This window comes from Trichechus manatus, unplaced genomic scaffold (genome assembly GCF_000243295.1).
Source record: "Trichechus manatus latirostris isolate Lorelei unplaced genomic scaffold, TriManLat1.0 scaffold00108, whole genome shotgun sequence".
NCBI lineage: Eukaryota > Metazoa > Chordata > Mammalia > Sirenia > Trichechidae > Trichechus > Trichechus manatus.
In genome coordinates, this window is record NW_004444044.1 from 6,564,626 (window position 1) to 6,590,797 (window position 26,172).

Here is a 26,172-nt window from a genome sequence, read left to right on the forward strand (position 1 = left end):
CCATTGAAAATCCTCTAAAGTACAGTTCTACTCTGACACAGACGGAGTCACCATGAGTCAGAATCGACTCTACAGCAACTGGTTTACTGTATCATCTATTATTTTTCCCAGAACTTTACAATTTTACTTGTTTGTATTATTTTGAATCTTGATTTGAACTCTAGCAGATTAGTTATTACTAGAAAAATGTTCTTATTTTTCCTATATTGTTTTCTAAAATAATGAATAGAGTAAGATCAAAGCAAAGTATGTACGAAAAAAATTTATGAGGCTTCATATCCAACTACTGATCAACACTTTAACAATCTAAGAAGTAACTATGGCTTTGTCACACAGATCACTGTTCATAATGTTATACACAAGGATATCATGGGTGCCTTCACCAATGTTGTTAATTCCTGTATCTTTGTCAATCCCCACATCCAATCATTAAATCCTATCAAGTCTCATGACTGAGTCTAGATCTCTCCATCTCATTGCCTTACTTATTTCAAACCACACTCATCTGGGATGACAAAATAGCCTTCAACTATTTTTCATCCTCCCAATCTCTTTTCCACACAGAAAGTCAGAGTTATGTAACAAAAGGTCAGTCTGACCATTTTTAACCCTTCAGTAGCACTACATTGCTCTGAAATCAGTAGGCCCCACAGAATCTGAACACTTCTGACTTCTCCCATCTCATCTACCACAACCCCAAACTCCCTTTGCCATGCACACACACATCAACTCCTATACACTCTATACTATGGTCAGATTATCCTGAGATAATTTTCATTTACCCAAAATTGCAATGCTCTCTCTTGCTTTTCACCTAGCTAACTCATTACCTTCATACTTAAAGGAGGCCTGGTGGCACAACAGTTAAGTACTTGGATGCTAACCAAAAGGCTGACAGTTCAAACCCACCCAGCGGCTCCATGGAAGAACCACCTCGTGATCTGCTCCCATAAAAATTACAGCCAAGAAAACCCTATTGGGCAGTTCTACTCTGTCACACGGGGTCATTATGAGTTGAAAATCAACTTGATGACACCTAACAGCAACAACAACATACATTCTTAAAGTCTCAGGTTAGATACCACATACTTTTAGTAATCTTCCTTGACTCCCTCCCACCACAATGGAATTAGGTTTCACTTCTATGTTCACATAATGTCCCATGTATGCTCCATCTAGTGTTTATTATGATATGTTTTAATTGCTAGTTTATTTGACTGCCTTCACCATGAGACTGTAAGCCTTTTAATATATTATTTCTACCTCTAAAATTAGGACACCCATAGTAAATGTGCAATACGTATTTTTCGATGAAGGAAGAAAGAAGGTGTCCTGTAGCCGAATACATTGTTTCTTGATGTCTCAAGACTATTCTAGGATAATAATTCATGAAGTCCCTCATCTAGGTCCTGGTCTTATCCTCATTCAGGCCCTGGTCTTATCTAACCAAATCCCATGTACATTTTGGTGCAAAGCCTCATGAGTTTATTAGCGTTTACAGGCCTCATATGATAGGTATTTTGAATACATAGGTAAAAGCAGAGAGTTGGGAATTCTCAAACTTCAATTAAAGTGGAAATTTTCAATGTAAAATGTAAACAGGGCTTTTTCAGGGTTCTATTAATAACTGGTACAAGAATTACCATTATTGTTCTATTCATTCTAATACAAATATGATTTGCATGATTATCTTTCCCTTTACATTATGTTGGGAGGTAGGGAGAAGAGAGTTAACATAGGCAGCACACTGATTTTACCTGATAGTACGAAGAAGCTCAGTATCTTTAATAAAGACTGTTACCCCAGCAGGTTCTCTCTTCCAGCATAATAACTGGATTCTCATTTACTGCTGGCTTCTGGCCTCTGGCAAATTCTTTCTCTTCTAGGAGGCTAAACATAAGGTTGTGTCCTATCTAGTCTCTATACCAATATCAGGATTAGTTGCCAAGAACAAGAATGTTGTCCAAAATCTTGGAAAATTACTAGTTAAAACATGTACTTTTTATAATAAAAAAGCAACACCCTTTGGATCTTCAGAGAATCAAAAATTCTTTAATAAGCACTAATACAAGGAAAGAAACAAAAATTTCAGGGAGGAATTCATGAAAGGATGATACACGGGTTGGAGGAGGGAGGAAAGTTATTAGTTGGAAAACATTCATATACTAACGGAGGGTCAGAGCTGGGAGATCCATTGGCCTTCCACAGAAGAGCAAAAAAGAAATAGCCACAATCTTTAGAAGTGGAACCTATGGAGAAAAGCAGTAGCACATCTCCAAATTCACAAAAATGTGAAAATGAGTAAAGGATCACTGTCCTCAAACCAGGCAATCCTATTGCTTCCTCAGTCACAGCAACTAAGAGTTTTAAAATTTGCCTCTACTTGAGTCATGTGATTATTTATTATTTATGGGCGGCATATATACAGCTCATGTTTTACTAATGTAAAATTAATTAATAAACGTTCAGAAAGAACTTTGAAGATGAAAGGTTGTGTAAGTGCTATTATCATTATATCATTATCATAAAACACATAAAATCACAGGATATTATAAGCTCAATAAGTGGAGAATGACTGTGCTGTGCAGCACTCTAGGAGGAAATGGCAAAGGGACAACCTCAGCAGAGACAGCAGGCATGGACACCTCTGCCGAAAAGGTAGGTTTAAAGGGGGTGTGCAGCAAGAGGGTTTTCCATTGTCCCTCATATAATTTCCTGAAGCGACTAAATTAAGTAAGGTAACTTATTTTGTATTTTAAAGTTCTTAAAAAGGAGTTGCGGCTTCAACTTTTTTATGGAATAGGAGCAATATAAATGATAAATCAAGGAAAACTAAAATGATTACGACTGACCGATTTTAATCATTACAGTCTGTTTTGCTTGTGACAAATTGCAATGAACATTCATGAAAATTACGTGTATGATTGCTCAAAATTGAAGATGTTTGGGGGATTTTACTTTTATAAAGATAATTTTGCTTTGATATTTTCTCTTTGAAATATATATATATATACTGTCCTTTAATGTGTGTATATATATGTATGTATACATATGTGTATATGTGTGTATATATATGTAAGCAGTGATTTATGTTTACATATAGACAGTAACATTTATGTTCACAATATGTTATTTTACCTATAGGAAGATGTAGATCTAAGTTTAGGTCTTAATTTTTAATTATTGAAAATCACAATGCTTCACTGATATACATTTTTAGTCACGTAATTTAACAGTTTAGTTGAAAACAACAACATAGGATTTTATTCCTTCCTGTTGGCAGTGCCAAACGCTCAGATGGCAACTGGCCAGAAAGCCAAAGAAATGTGCTGACTGGTTCCACGGCACACACAGATGGAAAAATACATTTAACATTTTGATTCTTAAGCTAATTAAATTAACACACAAAGATAAACATTTATATACACATTACAGTCTTTCCTCGTACTCCAACTAAATGCATAAACCTACTAAGCCTCTTATTTTTAATAAAATTATTAGATAATTTTTTTCTGGCTTTGATATCTTGCCATCATCTAGACTCTAGGTGAACAGCATAATACTGGGTAGAGTGTAACTTCCCGATAAACAGCTTTAATTATCAGTCACTTTACACATTCACATTGATAGTTAGCTTAATAAGCTATAAGGGAACCTTTGGATTTTTTTTCCACCAAATTAAGCTACTGTTAATCCTTTTAATTAACAGAAAATCCTAGCAAAAATGTTTCATCTCAGCTTCTAAGTAATATGCTCTATGTCCTTCATGTTAACTTGTTGTGTTCCATAAACAATATCAAAACATATTAATTCCTTGTGATACATAAACAATAAGTGAGAAGTAATGTGTAGGCAGATGCCAGTTTCATACTTTCAAGAAATTAATAATTAGTTTTTTAAATACAACTCACCACCAAGCCACTGCTTCTGAAATCCCTATATAATTCTCCAATATCATTACCACGTTATTATTATTATACCTTAATGGATTAAGGATACATTTGGTGAATAAACAAAATACATATGGAAAATTAAATTACATTGTTGAAATTAAAGGAAGTTGTTTTATTTCTTACTTCAATTTCTACCCAAGACTCAATTTCTGTTAAATTATTTAAAAAAGTCAACTAGCAGTCCACCTATTAACATTTTTGGAAAATGGAGTTCCTATGTCTGAAATTTTTAGAGAATGTTTTAAAGAAAATTATTTGGATGTCAACAAAGTTGAATTTTCCTATTTAATTTAGATACAAATGTTTTTAAACTGGATAACTACTTTTCAAATCAATAAAACCTTTTGCAGGTAGAAATAACATCTGCATCTTTGAAAACCAGGATGAGAATGACAGACACTTTGTTCATCTGCCTTTAAAATTAATTTTTATTAATTAACCATAATTTCTCATCTGTGATTCAAGATATATACATCACTGTAGATATTTTAGATTTTGGATGTAAGATAAATGAGAGGTGCAAGTCAGAGTGGCTTGTATGATTTACTTTTCCTTCTGGAAATCAGAAAAGAAGAATCCTAATTCTAACTCTAACCCTAAAGACACTGATAATAAGCAGAGGAGATACCCCTACCTGAGATGATAATGATCCCTAGATTTGAAATGTTTTAAAAAGATAAATTGGCTTACAGTTCCACTTTCTTTAAAATGAGAAAACTGAAATGGGTGATTTGCAAAGTCCCTTCCTGCTCTAAAAGGTTACATGAGTCACTAACTCCAGGAACTCTACATTGGAAGGAAGACTGAAGTCAAACAATACTCTCTAGTAGACAAATTCTCATATGCAAGAATTACCTGAATATCACCTTGTAGATAAATCAGAAGCAGATACAATAAATGAAGTTTATCTCAGTCAGTCGAATTATACTAAAATTGCCAATATTCAACTTCTGTAACCTCAAAAGCAGCATTTTTTCATATGGTTCAACCTATCATAAGGACATGGTTGAGAAGAATGAGAAAATATACCTTGAATATTTGCCACATCAAATTTTACACTCCATCTATCACACTGGCAAGCTGTATTGAATAAAATATGAAGACATATGCCTTGATAATATTCCATATGTGGGAATGGAAGAAGACTTTTTAGGATGACATGCTCATCTATACGAAATTAATCTACCACGGTTTTAGGGTATTATTTAGTCAATTCCTTTTCCAAAAACTTTAAACAATATTTGAGGATCAATAAGTGAGCTAGTCAGATTGAAAAGGTGTTTTCCCCTAAGATTTTATATAGTGAGATTTCTTTAAGGTTGTTTCATCTTATTATAGACCAAAAAAAGTCATAGGCATCATAAATCTATAGAAATATTGAGATATTAATTTTATGTGCAGTGTGCAAACATAATTTATAAAGTTATTTCAAGTGGTGAGTATTTTTTAAAGTAAAATAAGATTATTAAAGAGATTAAGACTTAGAAATTTCATGTGCATTGAATATCTGGTTTTTACTATTTTTTCTAGTTCATCTATTTAGAGAATGACTGTTAACTAACTGAAAAATAAATTTTCTGACAGATATTTGATTCTATTTGCAAATAAAAATCAAATTAATACAGGTATTTCAAGCTAAATCAATATTTTGTACAGTCATTTCAATGTGTTGTGTCTGTTTAGTATTTCTATCTACCAGAAACATCTTACACACGTACACAGAAACACATACACAGTCTATAAAACAAGATTATTTTTAATAGTTCTTGCACTTGACATTTATCAGTAGTCTTGTTTATCACTGTACTTCTCTTGCCTAGCACAACACCTTGCACATAAAAAATGCTAAATAAATATGACTAGAATCAATTATTTAATTAACTTCTAAAGAGACATTTCTTCCACATCCGTGTATGCCACAGAAAAACATTATTTAACAATATTGGAAAATATGAATGTAGACAAATAAAATTGCCCCCACTTGATAAATAATACTCTAAAAGTTATTGTTATTATTATTCTCTTCCTCTGTCCAACTATTATTTCCAAGCTGTACATAATATTTAATGCCTATAACAACCCCAACTCATAGCAACCCTATAGGACACAGTAGAACTGCACCATAGGGTTTCCAAGGAGCAGCTGGTGGATTCGAAAGCTCTTAACCACTGTGCCATCAGGGCTGTGAATCAGAACTGACTCCACAGTAATGGAGTATAACAGCCCCATCAGTCTGAAAATAATGATGAATAAATCCTTGTGTTGATTTAGGTTTAATTAAAGGCAGTCGTTTAAACAAAACATGGGGATACTACGTGGCTTAAAAACAGGAAAGGTTTGTGTCAGGGTTGTATCCTTTCACCATACTTACTCTATCTGTATGCTGAGAAAATGGACTATATGAAGAAGAATATGGCATCAGGACTGGAGGAAGACTCATTAACAATCTGTGATATGCAGATGACACAACCCCGCTTGTTGAAAGTGAAGCAGACTTGAAGTATGTACTGATGAAGATCGAAGACTGCAGCCTTCAGTATGGATTACGCACCAACACAAAGAAAACAAAAATCCTCACAGCTGGACCAATGAGCAACATCATGATAAACACAGAAAAGACTGAAGTTGTCAAGGATTTCATTTTACTTGGATCCACAATCATCGCCCATGGAAGCAGCAGTCAAGAAATCAAACGACGTATTGCACTAGGCAAATCTGCTGCAAAAGACATCTTTAAACTGGAAAAGTGTTAAAAAGCAAAAATGTCACTTTGAGGACTAAGGTGTGCTGGACCCAAGCCATAGTATTTTCAATTGCCTTCTATACATGGGAAAGCTGGACAATGAATAAGGAAGATCGAAGAAGAATTGATGCCTTTGAATTATAATGTTGGCAAAGAACACTGAATATACCATACACTGCCAGAAGAACAAACAAATCTGTCTTGGAAGAAGTACAGCCAAAATGTTCCTCAGAAGCGAGGATGAAGAGACTTCATCTTATATACTTTGGACATGTTATCAAGAGGGACCAGTACCTGCAGAAGGACATGATGCTTGGTAAAATAAAGGGTCGGCGAAAAAAAAGGAAGACTCTCAGTTAGATGGATTGATACAGTGGATGCAACAATGGGCCCAAATGTAGCAACAATTGTGAGAATGGGGCAAGACTAGGCAGTGTTTCTTGTACTGTCGTACTGTTCTGTTGCACATAGAGTTCCTGTGAGTCAGAACAGACTTGACGGCACCTACCAACAACAACAAAGGATGCTAAAGGTAGTAAGCATTCCAGTGTTTCTTTGGCAGCCTAAATTTTGTTTCTTGACTTATTTTATAAGTCCAAGCTTTCGTACACTGTCTTCAATCATCCTTTGCTACTGTCCCCATTCTGATTTTTACTCTTCCCAGTCATTTTTTTTTTACCTTTTTGCTTATTCTTTCTCTAAATCCATTATCAAATCCCTAGAAATAAGTTTAAAGATTACAGGAAGCTACCATGAGAGGTAGATATATCAAACACCAAAACTTTTAAATTAATATATTCATTTAAAAATATTAATGAAGTATTTATCATGTGCCAGGTGCCATTCTAGGATATGTAATGAAAAAAAGTAAAGTTTTTGTCCTTTTGAAACTGGAGATACAGATAAAACACAAATAAACAAAAATGTCACTTCCCAGCAGCATAGACACAAATAAATAAAAATTTTTCCCAGCAGCATAAAAACATGTTGTTACTCCTCTCATCCTAAGGAAAAAAAAAAAAAAAATGAGGGTAGGAGGCGTTCCACTTGTGGGAAGATGTAGTAGATGTACTTTTCCTTAGTCCTTCCACTAAGCACAACTAAAACCTGTAGGTATTATATATAAAACAAACACATAAGACTATTCTAAAGGTAGAGAGAACCCAGACTAGCTAGCGACCTCACATGGGAAGTTCCCTGGGTCTCCTTGTGTCTCATATATCCCTCAGCTGGAACTGAAAAAGTTGGCAACCCAGAAATGCCAACAGACACCAATCAAAAAAGCCCCAACATAAGCCAACTCTCTAGCCAAAGGACCAGGAAAGAAGCAGCCTAGAAAGACAGAAAACTTTTAGACAACAACTACTCTTCTCCAGTCAAAGCACCACATACTTAGAATGACTAAAATAAATGCTGACAAGGATGTGGAGAAACTGGATCATTCATAAATTACTGGTGGAAATGTAAAATGGTACAGTTACTCTGGTAAATAGTTTGGCAGTTTCTTAGAAGCCAAGTATGCAACAGCCATACAACTAATTGCACTCCTGGGCATTTATCCCAGAGAAATGAAGATTTATGATCACACAAAAACTTACACACAAATGTTTATACCAACTTTATTAGACTTACACCATGAATTATTACTCAGAAAGAACAAAAAAAAAAAACTATTGACACATGCAACAACTTGAATGAAATAAATCTCCAGAGAATTTTGCTGAGTGAAAAAAAAAACAGTCCAAAAGGTTATATATTGCATGATTCCATTTATATAACATTCCTGAAATGATAAAATTATAGAAAGGGAGGACAGACTGGTGGTTGCCTGAGGTTAAGGAGGATGAGAAGCCAGGAGGCAAACGGGTGACGCTATAGAAGGGCAAAAGAAAGGATTCTTGTGGTGATAGAAATGTTATGTATCAATGTCAGTATTTTGACTGTGATATTGTACTATAATTTTCCAACTTGTTATTACCATTAACAAAAATTGGCCAAGGGGTACATAAGGCAACTCTGTATTATTTCCTACAACTGCATGTGAATCTACAATTGTCTCAAAATAAATATTAAATTAAAAAAAATTAAATAAATTCACAAGCTTCTTCTCTTAGGTAAGACATTCTATAGGACAACTGATCCAGTATTTTCAACACGTCAACGTCATGAAAGAAAACAAAAGTGGAGTATGGAAGCTATTCTAGATTAAAAGCCATTTAAGAGATGTAAAACCCCAAATTCAATGTGTAGATTTTGTTTGATCTTTGTTCAAACAAACCAACTGTAAAGGACATTTTGGGGACAAAGAGAAATACTTGAATATGAACTTGGTATTAGAGGATACTCAGGGATTTTATTGGTAATTTCATGACGTATAACAATGGTCACGTAAAAGAAAGTCCTTACTTTTTTTTAGATGGAAACTGAAGTATTTAGGGGTGAATGTCATGGTGCGATTATGTTATTGTAACTATTCTAAAAATAATTCAGAAAAATAGATTAAGTGAATACTGCAAAATGTTAATAGTTCTTAAATCTATGTAACGCGTACGTGGAAGTTCATTATACTATTCTCTCAAAATTTATGTATATTTGAAATTTTTCATAATAAAATAAAACTTGTCTTGATTCCATTTCCTCTACCATGTATAGCTCCCTTCTCAGCAAAATTCTTTGAAAGAGTGCTCAATAGTCACTGTCTCTAGTTCCCCTCCTTCCATTCTCTTTTAAACCCTCTCTAACCAGCCTTACTGATGAAGATCAAAGACTACAGCCTTCAGTATGGATTACGCCTCAACATAAAGAAAACAAACACCCTCACAACTGGACCAATAAGTAACATCATGATAAATAGAGAAAATATTGAATTTGTCAAGGATTTCATTTTACTTGGATCCACAAAAACACCCATGGAAACAGCAGTCAAGAAATTAAAAGACACATTGCATTGAGCAAATTTGCTGCAAAAGACCTCTAAAGGGTTGAAAAGCAGATGCCACCTTGAAGACTAGGGTGCACCTGACCCAAGCCATGGTGTTTTCAATAGCCTCATATGCATGCAAAAGCTGGACAATGAATAAGGAAGACCGAAGAAGAATTGACGCCTTTGAATTGTGGTGTTGGCGAAGAATACTGAACATACCACAGACTGCTAAAAGAATGAACAAATCTGTCTTCGAAGAAGTACAACCAGAATGCTCTTTAGAAGCAAGGATGGCGAGACCTACATCTCATATACTTTGGACATGTTATCAGGGGGGATCAGACCCTGGAGAAAGACATCATGCTTGGTAAAATAGAGGGCCAGCAAAAAAAAGGAAGACCCTCAACGAGATGGATTGACACAGTGGCTGCAATGATGGGCTCAAGCATAACAACAATTGTAAGGATGGCGCAGGACCAGGCAGTGTTTCATTCTGTTGTACACTGGGTCGCCATGAGTCGTAACCAACTCGATGGCACCTAACAACAACCAGCCTTGTCTCCTTTCCACTCCTAAAACTTTTCTCATCAAAGTCATCAACTACCTCTGTAATGATAAATCCAATGGTCAGTTTTCAGTGTCCATTTGCTTGTCTTATTTGACACAGTTGATGCCTTCCCTCATCTCTGATACATTTTCACTGGTTTCAAAGACACTGCTTTCTCTTGATTTTACTCCTATCTCACTGGTTGTTCCCTCTACATCTCCCTTCCTAGGTCTTCCTCTTCTCCCTATTCTCTTAAAATGAGAGTATCCCAGTGATCATATTTTAGTCTTTTTCTCTATCTACACTTACACCTTTGGTGATGTCATCTACCCCCAGAGACTAATCTATGTGTTGATAATGCCAAATTTATATCATAAGCCCAGATCTCTCTTCCAAACACCAGATTTGTATATCCAACTGGGATCTTCATTGGATGGCTAGTAAACATCTCAAACGTAAAATGAATAAAATTTAACTTATAATCATCTCCCCAAAACCTGACCCATCAAAGCCTTCCCTAACTCTGTTGATGGCAATTCTATCCTTCCATTTCTCAAGCTAAAGACCTTAAACCATCCTTGACTCCTCTCTTCCTCTCACATTCCACATCCAATCAATCAGGAAATCTTTATCAACTCTGTGCTCAAAATATATCCAAACTTCAACCTCTTTTCATTTCTTCTATGACTCTGGTCTAAGCTAATATCATCTTATAACAAAACCTTGTAATTTGTCTTGGGAGTTCCAAGTACAACCAGAATGCTCCTTAGAAGGAAGGATGGTGAGACTTCATCTCTGGTACTTTGGTCATGTTATCGAGAGGGACCAGTCCCTGGAGAAGGACATCATGCTTAGTAAAGTAGAGGGTCAGCAAAAAAAGAGGCAGACCCTCAAAGAGACGAATTGACATGGTGGCTGCAACAATGGGATCAAACATAGCAACAATTGTAAGGATGACACAGAACCGGGCAGCATTTCGTTCTGTTGTACACAGGGTTGCTATGAGTTGGAACTGACTCAATGGCACCTAACGACAAATGACAATGAATGACACTTACCTTGTCACTCTACTTCCTCCCTTATCCCTTACAGATTATTCTTCATACAGCAGGTAGAATGATCCTGTTAAGATGCTAGATCAGGTCATCACATTCCTCTGTTCAAATCCCTCCACTAAGAGGAAAAGTCAAAATTCCTACCATGACCTACAAGGCCCTACATGATCTAGGCCTTGGTACTTCTCAGATTTCGTTTCTTATGTTCTTCTCCTCGTTCACTGTTCCAGCTACACTGGCCTCATAACATGGCAGGTATGCTTCTACCACAGGGCCTCTGTTGAGTGGTTTCCTCTAGCTGGAACATTCCACACATCTGTATGGCTAACGCCCTCACCTATTTCAAGCCTGCACAAATTTTATCTTAGGCTTAACCTGACCACTGTATTTAATATTGCATTCTGCTACCACTACCACCTCACATGCACACGACATTTCTAATCTCCTTTATCTATATTTACTTTTTTTATAGTACTTAATACCTTTTACTTGTTATATAATTTATTTATTATATTTTTTGTGTCGTCTGTCTCTTCTCAGTAAAACATAAGTTCCATAGTGAAGAGATCTTTGTGCCTAGAAAAGTGCCTAGGAATAACAGCACATCTATAAATATTTGCTGAATAAATGCATGAATACTAACTTTATTATCATATTATTATTCACCTGAGCTGATGAACAACAAATAAAATACTACATTTACTAATTTTACACTCTATTTTTCAAGCTCAGGAGACCAATGAATCCCTAAATTAATGTAAAATGACATGCTTTTAAACTCAACATCAAACCCATATTTATTTCTGAGAGAGTCTTATATCATGTTCATAATAATACTTGCATTCCCTGTCCTTTTTGCTCAGAACACAGTTAAACACAAAAATGAAACTCACGAAGCCTGGAAAGATCATCCTGGGTATCATAATGATGGTCTTTGCTGCAGCAGCCATTGGACTCATTGTTTACTTTGCTGTTTACGGGAAGTATTATGTCTGGCTATCCAGTCACATGGATTTATTGATTCCATTACTGGGAAAGTTGGGAAGTTTGAGAGTTGGGAAAAGAAAGGAGTCAGATGACATTTTTTGGCAAAGATAATTTCTTACGGCTACTAATATTTACTGCAAGCTTCGTTCTTTAGTGACTTTTAGTTTCAGGCATTCTAATACCAGAGATTTACTGTACTCTCTTTTCTCTTCCTGAGAAAGATTTAGGTGCTTGGAATACACTGATGAATAAAGTAGTCACAGTTCCTATCCTTGATGAACTTATAACTTGCTGAGGAGACGATCAACAAGCAAACAAATAAATACAAAAGCATAGGATTTGAGATTCTAAGCTAAAATTTCTTATTCCAAAGTCTATGGTTTTTCTCTATATAATGTTTTCTTCCCTTGTAAAATTCTCCCTAAGAAGTGTAGCACTACCTCATATTGAGGGGTAAAGTAAAAAAGAATAGTCAGTCCAAACTTTTCTATATATTTTGAATAAAATAGAAATAAATTATGGAATCCTTGAATTTGATTTTTCTTAAAAGAAGTTCTTTGCACCAAGTTCTCAGGTTGGGAATTACTGCTTTAAAACATAATACATAGTATTCTGTGAAAAAATAATCACATTTAGAACAGAGGCTGTCTACCGAAAGAAATATTCACTTTATAAGGGAAAAAGAATTTACATAGAGGCAAACAGAAAAGGTTATGTATAGTGGAGTAAAGAGATAGTTGCCCCAGGAACTGTTTATGACTGTCTCTACTCCGTCCTTCATATATACCCTGCCATAGACACAGATGGATTGTTTGTGCAAACAAGATCTTTAGGTAGATTAGAATGCCAGCTGTTACCACTACCAAGCCAAGAGTTACTGCCAAACCAAGAGTCATAGTTATAGCATATGTCTATAAAACTTTGGATAAGAGTTGTTCATTTGGGGGATAGACAAAGACCAAAACCAAACCAGTTGCCATCAAGTTGATTCTGACTCATAGCAACCCTACCAGACAAAGTAGAACTGCCCCACAGGGTTTCCAAGGCTGTAAATCTTTACAGAAGCAGACTGTCACATCTTTCTCCCATGGAGAGGCTAGCGGGTTTGAACAACTGACCTTCTGATTTAATTAGCAGCTGAGCACTTTAACTGCTGTACCACCAAAGCTCCTTCATAGACAACCTGCAGCCTTTCATCAAGGGTATAAAAATGCTGGGAACTGGAGATAAGAAGAGGATATTTGAAGAGGTTGTCTTTCAAGATACATGTGCTATAATTTCTCATACCACCAAATCTTACCAGTTGCCATTGAGTCAGTTCCAACTCATGGCGGCCCCATGTGTGTCAGAGTAAACTGTGCTCCACAGGATTTTCAATGGCTGATTTTTCAGAAAGAGATCAACAGGCCTTTCTTCTGAGGCGCCTCTGGGTGTACTTGAACCTCCAGCCTTTCTGTTAGCAGCTCAGAGCTTAACAGTTTGTATCACGCAGGGACCATACCACCACAACCACCCCAAAATGTGAAGAATAGATAATCATCTCCAGCTGACAGATGGGCTTTTAAAAAGAGAAAAATCTGACCCAAAGAATATCCTCACAGATTAGGGAACACAGTGAGTTGGAGTGTGACTCACATCTGGAATATCTAAAGGGCAAGAGATTTGGTGCTTGTTCAATTGAGTGAAGGTGGTAACCTTGGGCAGTTTGATCAAGAGTCTGTTGGGCAAATAATGTGTTTTTCCTATGGACCAGATGCAGATCACCAAAGAAAAAGCCCCATCACCTTAGGCCCTGTCGAAGAGGATGCTGGAGGGGTGATCAGATTTCAGGTTAAAGAAGTGAGTGACAGCTCCAGCTTTCTGAGGGCTGAGGATGGAGTACACTCAAGCTGGAATTGAGATACATTTACCCACGTAAAGGGAACTATAGTTGAGACAGCTCCAACAATGCAGAGAAAGGGGAGTTCAAAGTTCAAAAGTACCCAGAAGAGAGTTTTAAATGTCTACTGAGTCCAGAGAGCACCAAAGCTAGATACAAATTCTTAATCATTCAAGTAAGAACTTGCCTCCTCCCATTTTCTGTCCTCTCCAAATGAAGAGAGGTCCAAATCCAGTTAATGAAGTGGGAAAGGAGAAACAGAAGGACAGGGTGAGTAAGGATCTCAGGGGGAAGAGAAACCTCAGCTTTAAATTAAATTCAAATTTTGACTATTTAAATAGGCTTTGGGATTTTAATTTCTGAGTTGAGACCTGTTTTGTGATTTATAGTGACCATAGGACTCTTCATTACCAAAGAATTAAAAACAAAATTGCTTTATGATTATATTCCATTAAACATGCTTGCTTGAAATAACAGTTTATATATATATAAACTGTATGTATATAGGTATATATATATATCTCAAAGATGTGGTGAAACCCATTTGAAATTGGTCACTACAGATTAGTAAGTAAGCACAAGTAAGCCCCTGTTTACCTTGCTTATTGGGTAATCCACCCCTGATCATAATGATATGTTTTCTATCTGATTAACTCTATTTAAGGGAGATAATAAGTACTATGCAAATAAATAGTATGGGAGAAAGGATAACAGTACCTGAAACTCTACACAGATTCACCTCAACAGCAGCCACTGGGTAATTATTATGTACTTAGTGGCAGATATTAGGCTAGGTGCTACAATGGGTTATTGCAATGATGGAGAGCTTCTCGAGCATCACTAGTCCTCACACTAGAAATGCTCTCCATATAGAGCAGGATCAGCACACTTTTACTGTAAATGGTCAGGTAATAAATATTTTCCACTTTGTGGGCCATAAAATCTCTATCACAACTACTCAATTCTGCTATTATAGTGCCAAAGCAGCTATAGACAATATGTAAATAAATGAGTGCAGCTGTTTTCCAATGAAACTTTATTTCTGGACACTGAAATTTGAATATCATATAATTTTCATATGTTACAAAATATTATTTTCAACTTTTTTCCAATGTTTCAAAAATGCAGAAACCATTCTTAACTCACAGGTCATACAAAGACATGCAACAGGCTGGATGCAGCCCACAGTCCATAGTTCACTGACCCTTGATCTAGAACAATGAATCTTAACCCTGGCTGCACTTTAGAATCACCTAGAAAGCTCTTTAAAAAATACTAGTGTCCAACCCCTACTCCCAAACGTGCTAATTTAATTGGTCTGAAGTAGAAACTGTATTTTTAAAATCTCCCCAGGTATCTTAGTCATCTAGTGCTGCTGCAGAAATACCACAAGTGGATGGTTTTAACGAAGAGAAGTTTATTTCCTCACAGTCAAAGTAGGCTAAAGTCCAAATTGAGGGTGTCATCTCCAGGGGAAGTCTTTCTCTGTCGGCCTTCTCATCAGTGTTCCCCCAGACTAGCAGCTTCTCGGAGCAGGGATCCTGGTCCAAAGGACACACTCTGCTCCCGGCACTGCTTCTTGATGGTATGAGGTCCCCCTGTCTCAATGCTCACTTCTCTCTTTTATATCTCAAGACACTGCCTCAGGATACAATCCAATCTTGTAGACTGAGTCCTGCCTTACTAACACAACTGCCACCCATCCTCCCTCATTAACATCACAGAGGCAGGATTTACAATCTATAGGAAAACCACAGAATACCAGGAATCATGGCCCGGCCAAATTGAAACACACATTTTTGGGGGGACATAATTCAATCCACGACACCAGTTGATTTTATTGTACAGCTAAGGTTGAGATCTACTGATCTAGAGGGAGATTAGACACACATATAAGATTCAGATACAAAAAAGTTCAGAGGTCAGTGATCCAGGTTCAGTATATCACTTCAAAGTATCAGAAACTAAAGGTCATCTCAACGTCTAAAGTAGCTGTGCCAGCTCTGACCACAATGTCCAGATTCCAATCAGCAGGAAGCAGAGATAAGGAGAAGAGCACGCCCTCTCCCAATAACGAGACATCTCAGAAGTTGCACATCCACTTTTGTTTTCACTCCATTAGTCAGAACCTAGACAGAGGCACTAGGTCACTCCTTGATGTAACGGAGTCTGGAAAATGTAGCTTTGATTGTGGATAGCATCTGCTCAGTTAAAAATCACACGTTGTATCACTATAGGAAAAGGGAAGAATATCAAGAAATAACTGTTTCTGCCTCAGGAGGTTAAAATTAGATTGCAATAGATTAGGTTGTGAGTCATTGGTGAAGAAACTGAGACATGAGATTGCCAGTAAAGTTTACTGGATGTACACAGAGAAAGTTAATCTTTCTAACTGATTTTCTCACTACTTCTATTTAAGGACAATATTTCCAAATACTTCTGTACTAACTATAAATGGAAACTGTTAGCCCTCAAAATAGTACCTTCACTTTCAAGGAATAGGAAATGGAAGAAAAAGCAGCAGAATCTAGACAAAAAATAATGCCTTCTCAAATTCAAATTTCTTTACTTTGTTTTCTTGCTTCTTATTCAAGGACCAGAATGTAAATATGTAAGTTACTCTTTCTGGACTGTCTTCTCTGTACCAAGCTTAATGCTGACTCTAATGTTCTGTAAAAGGCATCTCTTTGACTCCCCAGAGATAAGTCTGGGAGATTCTGGCCTGGAGAACCTACAAGTGGATAAAAAAAGCCAAGAACTAAACTGAGGGTATTCAAAGCAATCCATCTTCTAGGATAACTGCAGTTAAGAATGGGAGAGATTGGCTGCTGCCAGAATCCGGTTTTGAGCAAATAAGTCACTGTGTGAGAAAGATTTAGGTGTGGAGTCATGCAGGAACAAGCACACTAATACTGATATCACTTAATTTTAAGCCCACACATATACAAATGACTCTGGCCACAAAAATGAAGAATTCATGTAAATTAAATGTGAAAATTGTATTTCTCATAGGACAATCGTTATGTTTTTCAAAAAAAGACATAAGTCTATTTCCTTGAACAACATTCTTTCAGTTAGTTTTTCAAGTTATTTAGAAAAAAATACAAAGGGGAGAATTAGGCTCTCGTCTTCCCTAGAGCTCAGAGCTCCAGCTCAGAATGTGAACTGTATTATTTGAAAATATATGAGAATAACACTCAGAAGATATCCTACATCATAAAGTTTTCTCTTTGCTCAAGGTCTAGGTTATACTTGAAGGAGAAGAACTAATTATGAGACTCCCAAAGATGAAAGCTGGCACATTAAAACTTTACTTTAAAATTCTGAATACATTCTTGGGTATGGTTCTAATTTAATTAGCTTACTTTATCAGAGCTATTTCAATAATCACTGGGCATCAAGACTATTTAAATGCCGAGTTAACTGAAATTTCACAAGTCTTCTATTCGATTTGATTTTCATGGAAATGAAAGTGGTTACTCTATAAGCAAAGTAAGAACTATTTTTCCATTTCTCTCCTTCTCAGGCAACACACTTTTCTATTATCACATCAGCTTTAAAGTCGATAACATTGACTACGACAGCAAGTTTGAAAAGCCATATTCACAAGAATATATGGACCTAAATAAAAGGAGTGTCGCTGGTAAGTTAAATGTTTTTCTGCACATTGTCCTTTTCTGTGCTATACTCTTAGAAATGCCAGGATGCTAGCACTCACCTCCCAAGTAAAAATAATTGATAGTTTTAAATTATTTCTTACCACTACCTTAGTACTATATTAGGACAGTCTGTCCTCTTGAAAGTCATTTAGAAAACATGTGAGAGTGACACATGTCAATAATATATATTAATTACTTCAACCAATATTTAGTAATCTCCCACAAAGTGATAAGCTCTGTATGAAGACTTGGAGATACAATGGTGACGAAAATTAAGTGAGGTCCCTGATCTTATGGAGGTTATAATCTAGTAGAAAAGGCTTATGTTAGTCAATTAATCACCTATGTGCAACTTATATTTACAAATTTTAATGACAATGACGAAAGAAAAGTACACAAGTTGTAGGAGTATATAATGGAGGACTTGACTTTGTCTGGTGTTTAGGGAGGGTCTCTAAAGAAGTGACATATTAACTGAAATATATAAGATGAACCACTTGCTGTCATGTTGATTCCAACTCATGACAACCTCACGTGTGTCAGAGTAGAACTTGTTCCCTAAGTTTTCGGTGGATGATTTGTTGTACGTAGATCATCAGGCGTTTATTCTGAGGTGACTCTGGGTGGACTCGAAACATAATCTTTTGTTTAGTAGCCAAGTGTGTTAACTGTTTGCACCACCCAGGGACTCAGATATAAAAGATGAGAAGGGGCTAATTAAGCAAATGTAAAGATAGATACAAACGAATAGCATTCACCTGTAAGAATATTGCCTGGAATGATAACACTCAGCCTGAGATTTAAAATAGTACTAAAGACAACAAAAATGTTTTCAGTAATTTCTGTGACAAGTTAATTTTTACTGAGCACGTAATACGTCAGACACTGTGTCTCTTAAGTGTGTAACTGCATTATCTTATTTAACTATCAAAAAAACCTAATAAGAAGATATTATTATTAACCTTATTGCATATATGTGGAGGCTTAGGGCAGTTAAATAATGTGTGTGCAGTTACACAGTGGTAAATGACAGAGAGAAATAAAGGCTCCTGAAGCACTTTGCACTCCAATTCCTAAAAAATGCCTGACACGATAGTCAATGAATATTTTGAATGAATTAATAAATGAATAAAAATATATCCCATTTCCAAGATACATGCCCAAGACCATGCTCTTTCTGCTCCTGAAATGAAGCAGTCCTTCAAACAAGATGAAAGGTAAATGTAGGAGAAAGGACATAGCAGCTCTTCAGAGTAAAGATTGTGAAAATGCCTACTTGACAATATGCTTTATTTTAAGTTAACTTTTCCTGACTTAATATCTAACAAAGAATCTTGACTGTCCCTTGGACATAAGCTCCCATTGCCACAGATACCACTAAAGCTAATTCAAGTAACTCTACCAACCAAACCAAATTCTGTCAAGAGCAGTGATAGCATCACTCATCTCCCATTTCCCCAAACAGATTCCTGACAGGACATCTTCAGACCTAGCTCTGACTCAAGCTTGTGGTCTTCCCACAACATCCTACCACCTCCTGATTTCTAATAAAAGTCCTTGAAAGTCCTGGTATGCTTTACCATTATACTGAGTATTAATAAATAGAAAACGGAAACTTAAAATCACGACTTTGAGCCTAACTTTATGATAAAAAGGAAATGACAAGAAAGTAATATAGCACAATGGTTAAGAAACAGGCTTTGGACTTGGTGTTCTTGTTCAATTCTAAGTTTAGCCATTTACTAGTTGTATGACCACCAGCAAGTCGCTTTATCTCCCTACACAGTTTTTTCAACTAAAAGTATGATTATACTGACAAACTATTTGTTCCGCAAACCTTCATCTAAAGTACAATAAAAAGAAAATTTTTAAATGTACAAAAAAAAAGTGATTATATATACCTACATCATATAGTTGTTGTAGACATTACATAAGATAAATCACGTCAAGTTATTGGCAGAAGTCCTATCATTCAGTAAGCTCTAAAAAAATGGTAGCCCCCCAAAAAAATTACCTAAAACAAGAGCATCATTAGTATTCTTAATAAACTATAAGTATGCAGTAAAATTTGTGAAATTTGTGAAAATTTGTGAACCTATGTAAGGCAGAAACCTGTCAGAGAATAAAAACTTAAATATTTCCCACTAAAACAAGCGATGGAAAAGTGGTAAGACTTTTTTCCACCCTGTCAAAGGTGGAAAACTTGCAAGACCCAGACAAACAAGGCAGTCCATTCAAGTTCTGAGTTCTGGCTCTCACAGGTTTCACTGTATTAAAGTTAATATGTAACCTTAAAATAGATCCAAATCTACCCATGCTAAGAAAACCGACCTCTCTGCTATATATTCAGACCAATTCATTCAAATCAACTATCCAGTGTTTCCTACACAAATGAATGTTCTAAAACTATCAGGCAGCTTTATTATCATATTGGCCTGGTCTATGAACCCGTAACACTGATATCTTGCCTCAGACTCCTTTAGCAACCCATATTCCCAGTTTCTAACTCACTTGCATTAAAACTGTCACCAGATATTTCTCATACTTTTTCATCTGCAGGCATCAAACGGCCTGTTTTTACATGCCTTTCTTTCTATCTTCATTAAATACAATGATGCTCCATGTATTATAGTTATTATCAGATGCATACCATTCTTAAGTACAACACTGGTAATAATATACCAAATGCAGTTGTGAATTATTAGCCAAACTTACCTGTTATACTACCTAGTCATTACTGTAATACCTCCAGCCTAGTTTTCTTTCTCTTGTTTTCATTAAATAATTCTTGTGGTGATTCACTCTAAAAAAGGAAAGCAATTGAACAAAGACAGATGCTGCTTTACTATGAATTTTTTTTAACTATGGAAGACAGACCTTCATAGAGGACATTTTCAGGCTTTAGATATGTGGTTTTGTAATGAGAAACTAGAAATCTCTATTTCATTTCTTCTTTCTTGTAGCTCTCCAGCAGATATGATACTGAATTGAGGAGAATAGAAATTCCAGAAACTTAGGAGAAAAGCAGTAGCTTAACAATAATAACAGTCTTTACTAATTGTCAGCATTGATCTATGCACTTTACATATTACCTTATTTTATTCTCACAGCATTTTCATTTCCCGTACAACGAAACAGAGGCTTTAATAGGCTAGCTTACTCAAAGTCACACTGCAAATATGCTGCCACTCTTTTAATAATTTATTGTCTTAAAGAGCACGCAGTGATTATAAAATCTTGAACACATATCAGATTACATAGATTTCATACATCCCAGGCAAACATTCCAAAATGTTTAACTAACCAAATTCTACATTGTTTTCACACAAGGATGTATTGGATTTCATATGCCCATAAATGATACCTGATATGCCTAAAGCACCTAAAATTACCCCTGCAAGGCACACACTCAAGCTTATACATCAAACCAGTTACCTCAGCATCCAAGATCAGGAGGCATCTTTGATCACTATGCAACCAGGGCATTTGTTAAATAACAAATTTTCAACTGAGGCAGCCTGAATCTTTGATGGGTATATGCACCTTTATGCATATGCCTGTCTTTGAGTAGCCTGTCAAATGACAAATTATCTATCAAATTATGAATTCATCATGATTAGAAACATATAAGAAAAAAGGTAATAAAGTTAAGGATCACATGCAATTCTCCTCTTCCATCTAATATGGTTTAATCATGTTTCAGCTGAGAAAAATGATGTTAGCATCCATTCAGTTTCATGTCTCTCATAACATGTAAAACAACTAATATGAATTACAATAGTGGTCCTAAACTCAAGAATTACAATGCTCTCTAATCAAGGCTATTTTAAAAGAAATTAAAACACTAGCTGATGTATTAAATGGAAATCATTTTACATCAAGTTTCCAGCTAAGAAGGAGTTAAAAACATCTAAGATTTATAGAAAAATGCAACCAGCATTATAGAGCTATTATTAATATTTCAAAGGATGTGAAGACAACTTATAAAAACTACTGATTCATTAGCTTTGTTTTCTACAATTGGAAAACAAGGATAGAAGAAGTAAATACTAGATGCTGAGGATGTCTGCAGTCATGAGGGAGAGGGTGTTACTGTAAAACAGCAGAAGGGACCATCACTCCCACTTCACAAACATGTGCCATCTCCCTTGTATCCACTTCTGGGGTGTGTTTTGTGTGGAGGTGGTACTTTCCTATCTCATGCTGCAATCTTTTGTCACAAAATTAACAGTATAACTTAACTGTAACACCACCACCAATAAAAAGTTTTCCTGTAATTATGAGCTGATTTGAAGGAGGGAATCTTCTAGATCTGGATTGTCACATACAAATTAATTATAAAAGAATATGTTAAACGGAAAATACTGCTGTCGCATTCAAATTCAGTAAATTAAAGACCAGAAATTCTTCAGAAAAGTAGCTACACTTACTTTCTGGGATTTCCCCTTCTTCATGTGATATAGTTAATTTTGCTGATCTTGAGAACTTCCACTTTAGTCTAAAATTTTCCCAAAGGACAATCCCAAGTATTTTTTAAAGTAGTTTCTCAGTATAACCATATTTTGTGGGCTTTGTTTAAGTTCCTTTGTCTATTAACAACCGGTACTGACTGATACTTTTAAGTGTCCTGTATTTAATAAGCATTGTAATGACCAATTTAGCACCCATAAAGGTGAATCTTAACATCATAAATGGTAATTTTGCAGTTAATAACCTCATCCTTGGATTCACCATTTTCAAGATCTTCTATCAACATAATCCAGAGCCTCTTTCCACCTACTTGACTAACTGGTCACTTATATGGCATTTTGTGCATTTCATTTCAGGGAGAAGGGAGGGAAAAGGGTAGGGTGAGCTGGGGAAGCTGGAAGAAGACCAAATTAACTGCATCTGGTACGAAAGAGCAATATTTGGAACTGTGTTATGTCTTTTGGCCTCTGTTTGAATTTCCCATCTTGTTCTTCCTTATTTCTGGGCAAAGAATTAGTTCTGAAATCCCTGCTCAAGGCCCTGCCCAATACTTCTAAATGGGTTCCTGACTTGGCATTTGAATTCAGGTCAAATATCTGACAACCCTTCCTACAGGGTCTGCCAAGAGACTGGCGTGTCTTAAAAACAGGCATTGCATGAGTGTTACTGGAAAAATTACCATAACTCCACCTTATAGCATCTTGGAACTCCCTTAGCATAAAGCTACTATTCATTCTAAGGATGACAGGCTTTGGTACTATTTAAGGCGTGTGTTTACCTTATGAGCTACTGTAAAGCTTGGGAAGATGAAGACAATCTGAATAGGGATAAAGAAATTAAGGGCATAGAACAAAATATGAAAAGTTAGTCCTTGGAAAAGAGAACTAGAAAAAAGCATTACAAATTAACGTATATTTTGGTTTGGAAACTGCTATATTAAAAAATTGTTCTATATCATCCATCTATTCACACCTTTATTAAACGATGATTATATTCTAGGTGTCTGAGTGTCCTACTGAAGTTTATTGAAAAAAAAAAAAAAGAGTATCATTTGGCAGTTACCATTTTTGCTCCTCACTCTAGTCTCTTTCCCTAGCTTCAGTTAATGGTGTTCCCATCCTCCCACTCACCTAGTCACTACATTTTAAAGTCAATTTTGACCTCTCCTTCTACATTATCTAATCAGTCACCAAATTTTATTAGTTACTTCTTTAAAGTAGTTCTGCCGTGACTTCCAAGGCAAGATTGTTGATTAAAAGTAAGTATTTATCCCTAATTCTCTCCTCAAACATCGCTAAATGACAGGAGAAAAAATAAAACCAACACAATGAGTATTGCAATGACAGAAATGTTGCTATGAGGGCACTAAAAGAGTGAACAATTTCTAGAACATAAAAGCTAGAGATTTAATTAAGAGTAAAATCTCAGCAGCACACTTGCTGAGAAATTCACAACTGCACAGAGGTAAAAGATCGGCCTTCAAAAAAGTGATTTTTTCCAGCGTAACCTTGGAATGAACTCAAGATGAGAGACAGTAAAGATTATGATAGAGAACCAGAGTAGGAAATAGACCAGTAAATCAATTAAAGGACTGAATCAAACACTCAATGCAATAAGAAAAGAAGGTGACGTAATATGTAAATAATGAGGAAAAAGTCATTATTTACAGACAATATGATTGTATACTTAACATATTCAAGAGACTTGACTAAAAGACTATCAGAAGTAATAACAGAGTTTGAAAGGTGGCCAAAAGCAAGATTAATACATAAAAAGTAACAGCTTTCTTAATTACCAACAGTAACAAAATTTTAAGTCATTATTTTTAAACACCACTTAATAGTAACAAAAACTATTAAATACAAAATAAAACTAATGCAAACTGTACAAAATCTATATAAAAAACTATAAAACCTTGCTGTTATGTTGTTGTTGTTAGGTGCCGTCAAGTTGGTTCTGACTCATAGCGACCCTATGTGCAAGAGAACAAAATACTCCCCGCTCCTGCACCATCCTCACAACTGCTGTTATGCTTGAGCCCATTGTTGCTCAAAACTTTAGTAAATAATATAAATAGGGAGAAAGAGCACATCCCTGTTTGGGAAGTCTAATCATTTTAATGACAGCAATTTTGTCCAAATTAATCTGTAATTCAGTGCAATCCTTTAGTTTATGATAAATAAGTCGTTTCAAATTCAATAAATACTGTTGGGACAATAAGATAGCCATCTGTAAAGTAAAGGAAGGTAATTTTACTTGTGTATCTGGAATAATCCTCGATAATGTAAGTAGTTAGCTTCAGCAAGGTTCTATTTTCTCATTTGAAGAATAGGACTAGATATGATTATTTGCAAGGTTCTTTATAGATATAAAACTCCGTAAATCTATGGATTTATTACTATCAGTTCTAGGATGCTATTATCTAACCACCCCAATTCAAAATGTTGTATCTTATCTCTGAGCACCTACAGAACCTACAATCTGCGGTACAAATTTTGACATTCAATATGACTTGTCTTTGTGATTAAAATTATACTTCCTATATTTTATTGCCCCAATTATCCCCTCAAGGAAAGAGTCAGACAATACTAAGCACACAACCAGTAAAACCAGTAACCAGTTGCCATCAAGTAAACTCCAACTGATAATGACCCCATGTGTGTCTGAGTAGAACTGGGCTTCCCAGGGTTTTCAAAGGCTGATTTTTTGGAAGCAGATTGTCATGCCTTTCTTCCTCTGAGTACATAAAAGTATTCTGATAATATTTTAAAATGAGAAAAAGACAAAGGTGGGGATGAGAGTAGTAAAGAAGGAGAGAGGGAAGAAAAGTGATGAACTGCTTACAAAGAAAAAGGTAGATTTATGGAATCAGTAGAAATATTTTTAGGACTTAGGAGAGATAACAACATGACTTATTCTGAACATGAAAGTATCTATCATATCTTCTCTTTCCCACAATATTCTCTTTTCCATAGAAAATAAGACACCATATTACAATTTCTCTCCTAGAATGCACTTCAATATTTCATGGTCTTTTCTTCAGAGATATCATTAGCTAGCTCACACATTGTCATCTTTTAAAAATCTCTCTCTTGGGTCTATGTTTCCCTCCAGAATCATTTCTCTGCTCCTCTTCTCAGCAATACTTTGTTGAAAAAGTTAGGTATACCTGCTGCTTCCACCTCCTTAATCTCCTGCCCTCACCTTGATTTACTCCAGCTGGGATCCCTTTCGCTCCACCTCAGTAAACTACTCTTCTGTTGTTGTTAGGTGCCGTCAAGTCAGTTCCGACTCATACTGACCCTATGTACAACAGAACAAACACTGCCCGGTCCAGTGCCATCCTCACAATTGTTGTGCTTGAGCCCATTGTTGCAGCCACTGTGTCAATCCATCTCATTGAGGGTCTTCCTCTTTTTTGCTGACCCTCTACTTTACCAAGCATGATGTCCTTCTTCAGGAACTGATCCCTCCTGATAACATGTCTAAAGTATGTGAGACATAGTCTCGCCATCCTTGCTTCTAAGGAACATTCTGGTTGTACTTCTTCCAAGACAGATTGTTCATTCTTCTGGCAGTTCATGGTATATTCAATATTCTTTGCCAACACCACAATTCAAAGGTGTCAATTCTTCTTCAGTCTTCCTTATTCACCATCCAGCTTTCGCGTGCATATGAGGCGATCAAAAACACCATGGCTTGGGTCAGGTGCATCTTAGCCTTCAAGGTGACATCTTCACTTTTCAACACTGTAAAGAGGTATTTTGCAGCAGATTTGCCCAATGCAATGTGTCTTTTGATTTCTTGACTGATGCTTCCATGGGTGTTGATTGTAGATCCAAGTAAAATTAAATCCTTGACAACTTCAGTCTTTTCTCTGTTTATCATGATGTTGCTTATTGGCCCAGATTTGAGGATTTTTGTTTTATGTTGAGGTATGATCCATACTGAAGGCC

The 26,172-nt window shown here is 35.9% G+C and overlaps 1 protein-coding gene across 1 annotated transcript in view; it reads left to right on the forward strand.

Moving 5' to 3' along the window:
* The first annotated feature begins 2,602 nt into the window (after positions 1–2,602).
* LOC101354356 (transmembrane protease serine 11C-like) overlaps positions 2,603–26,172 on the forward strand; it is a 71,308-nt gene continuing 47,738 nt past the window's right edge. The window contains exons 1-3 of the mRNA XM_023737821.1: positions 2,603–2,658; positions 12,085–12,209; positions 17,623–17,793. Coding sequence (XP_023593589.1) covers positions 2,603–2,658; positions 12,085–12,209; positions 17,623–17,793 — 352 coding nt within the window. The remainder of the gene's footprint in view (positions 2,659–12,084; positions 12,210–17,622; positions 17,794–26,172) is intronic.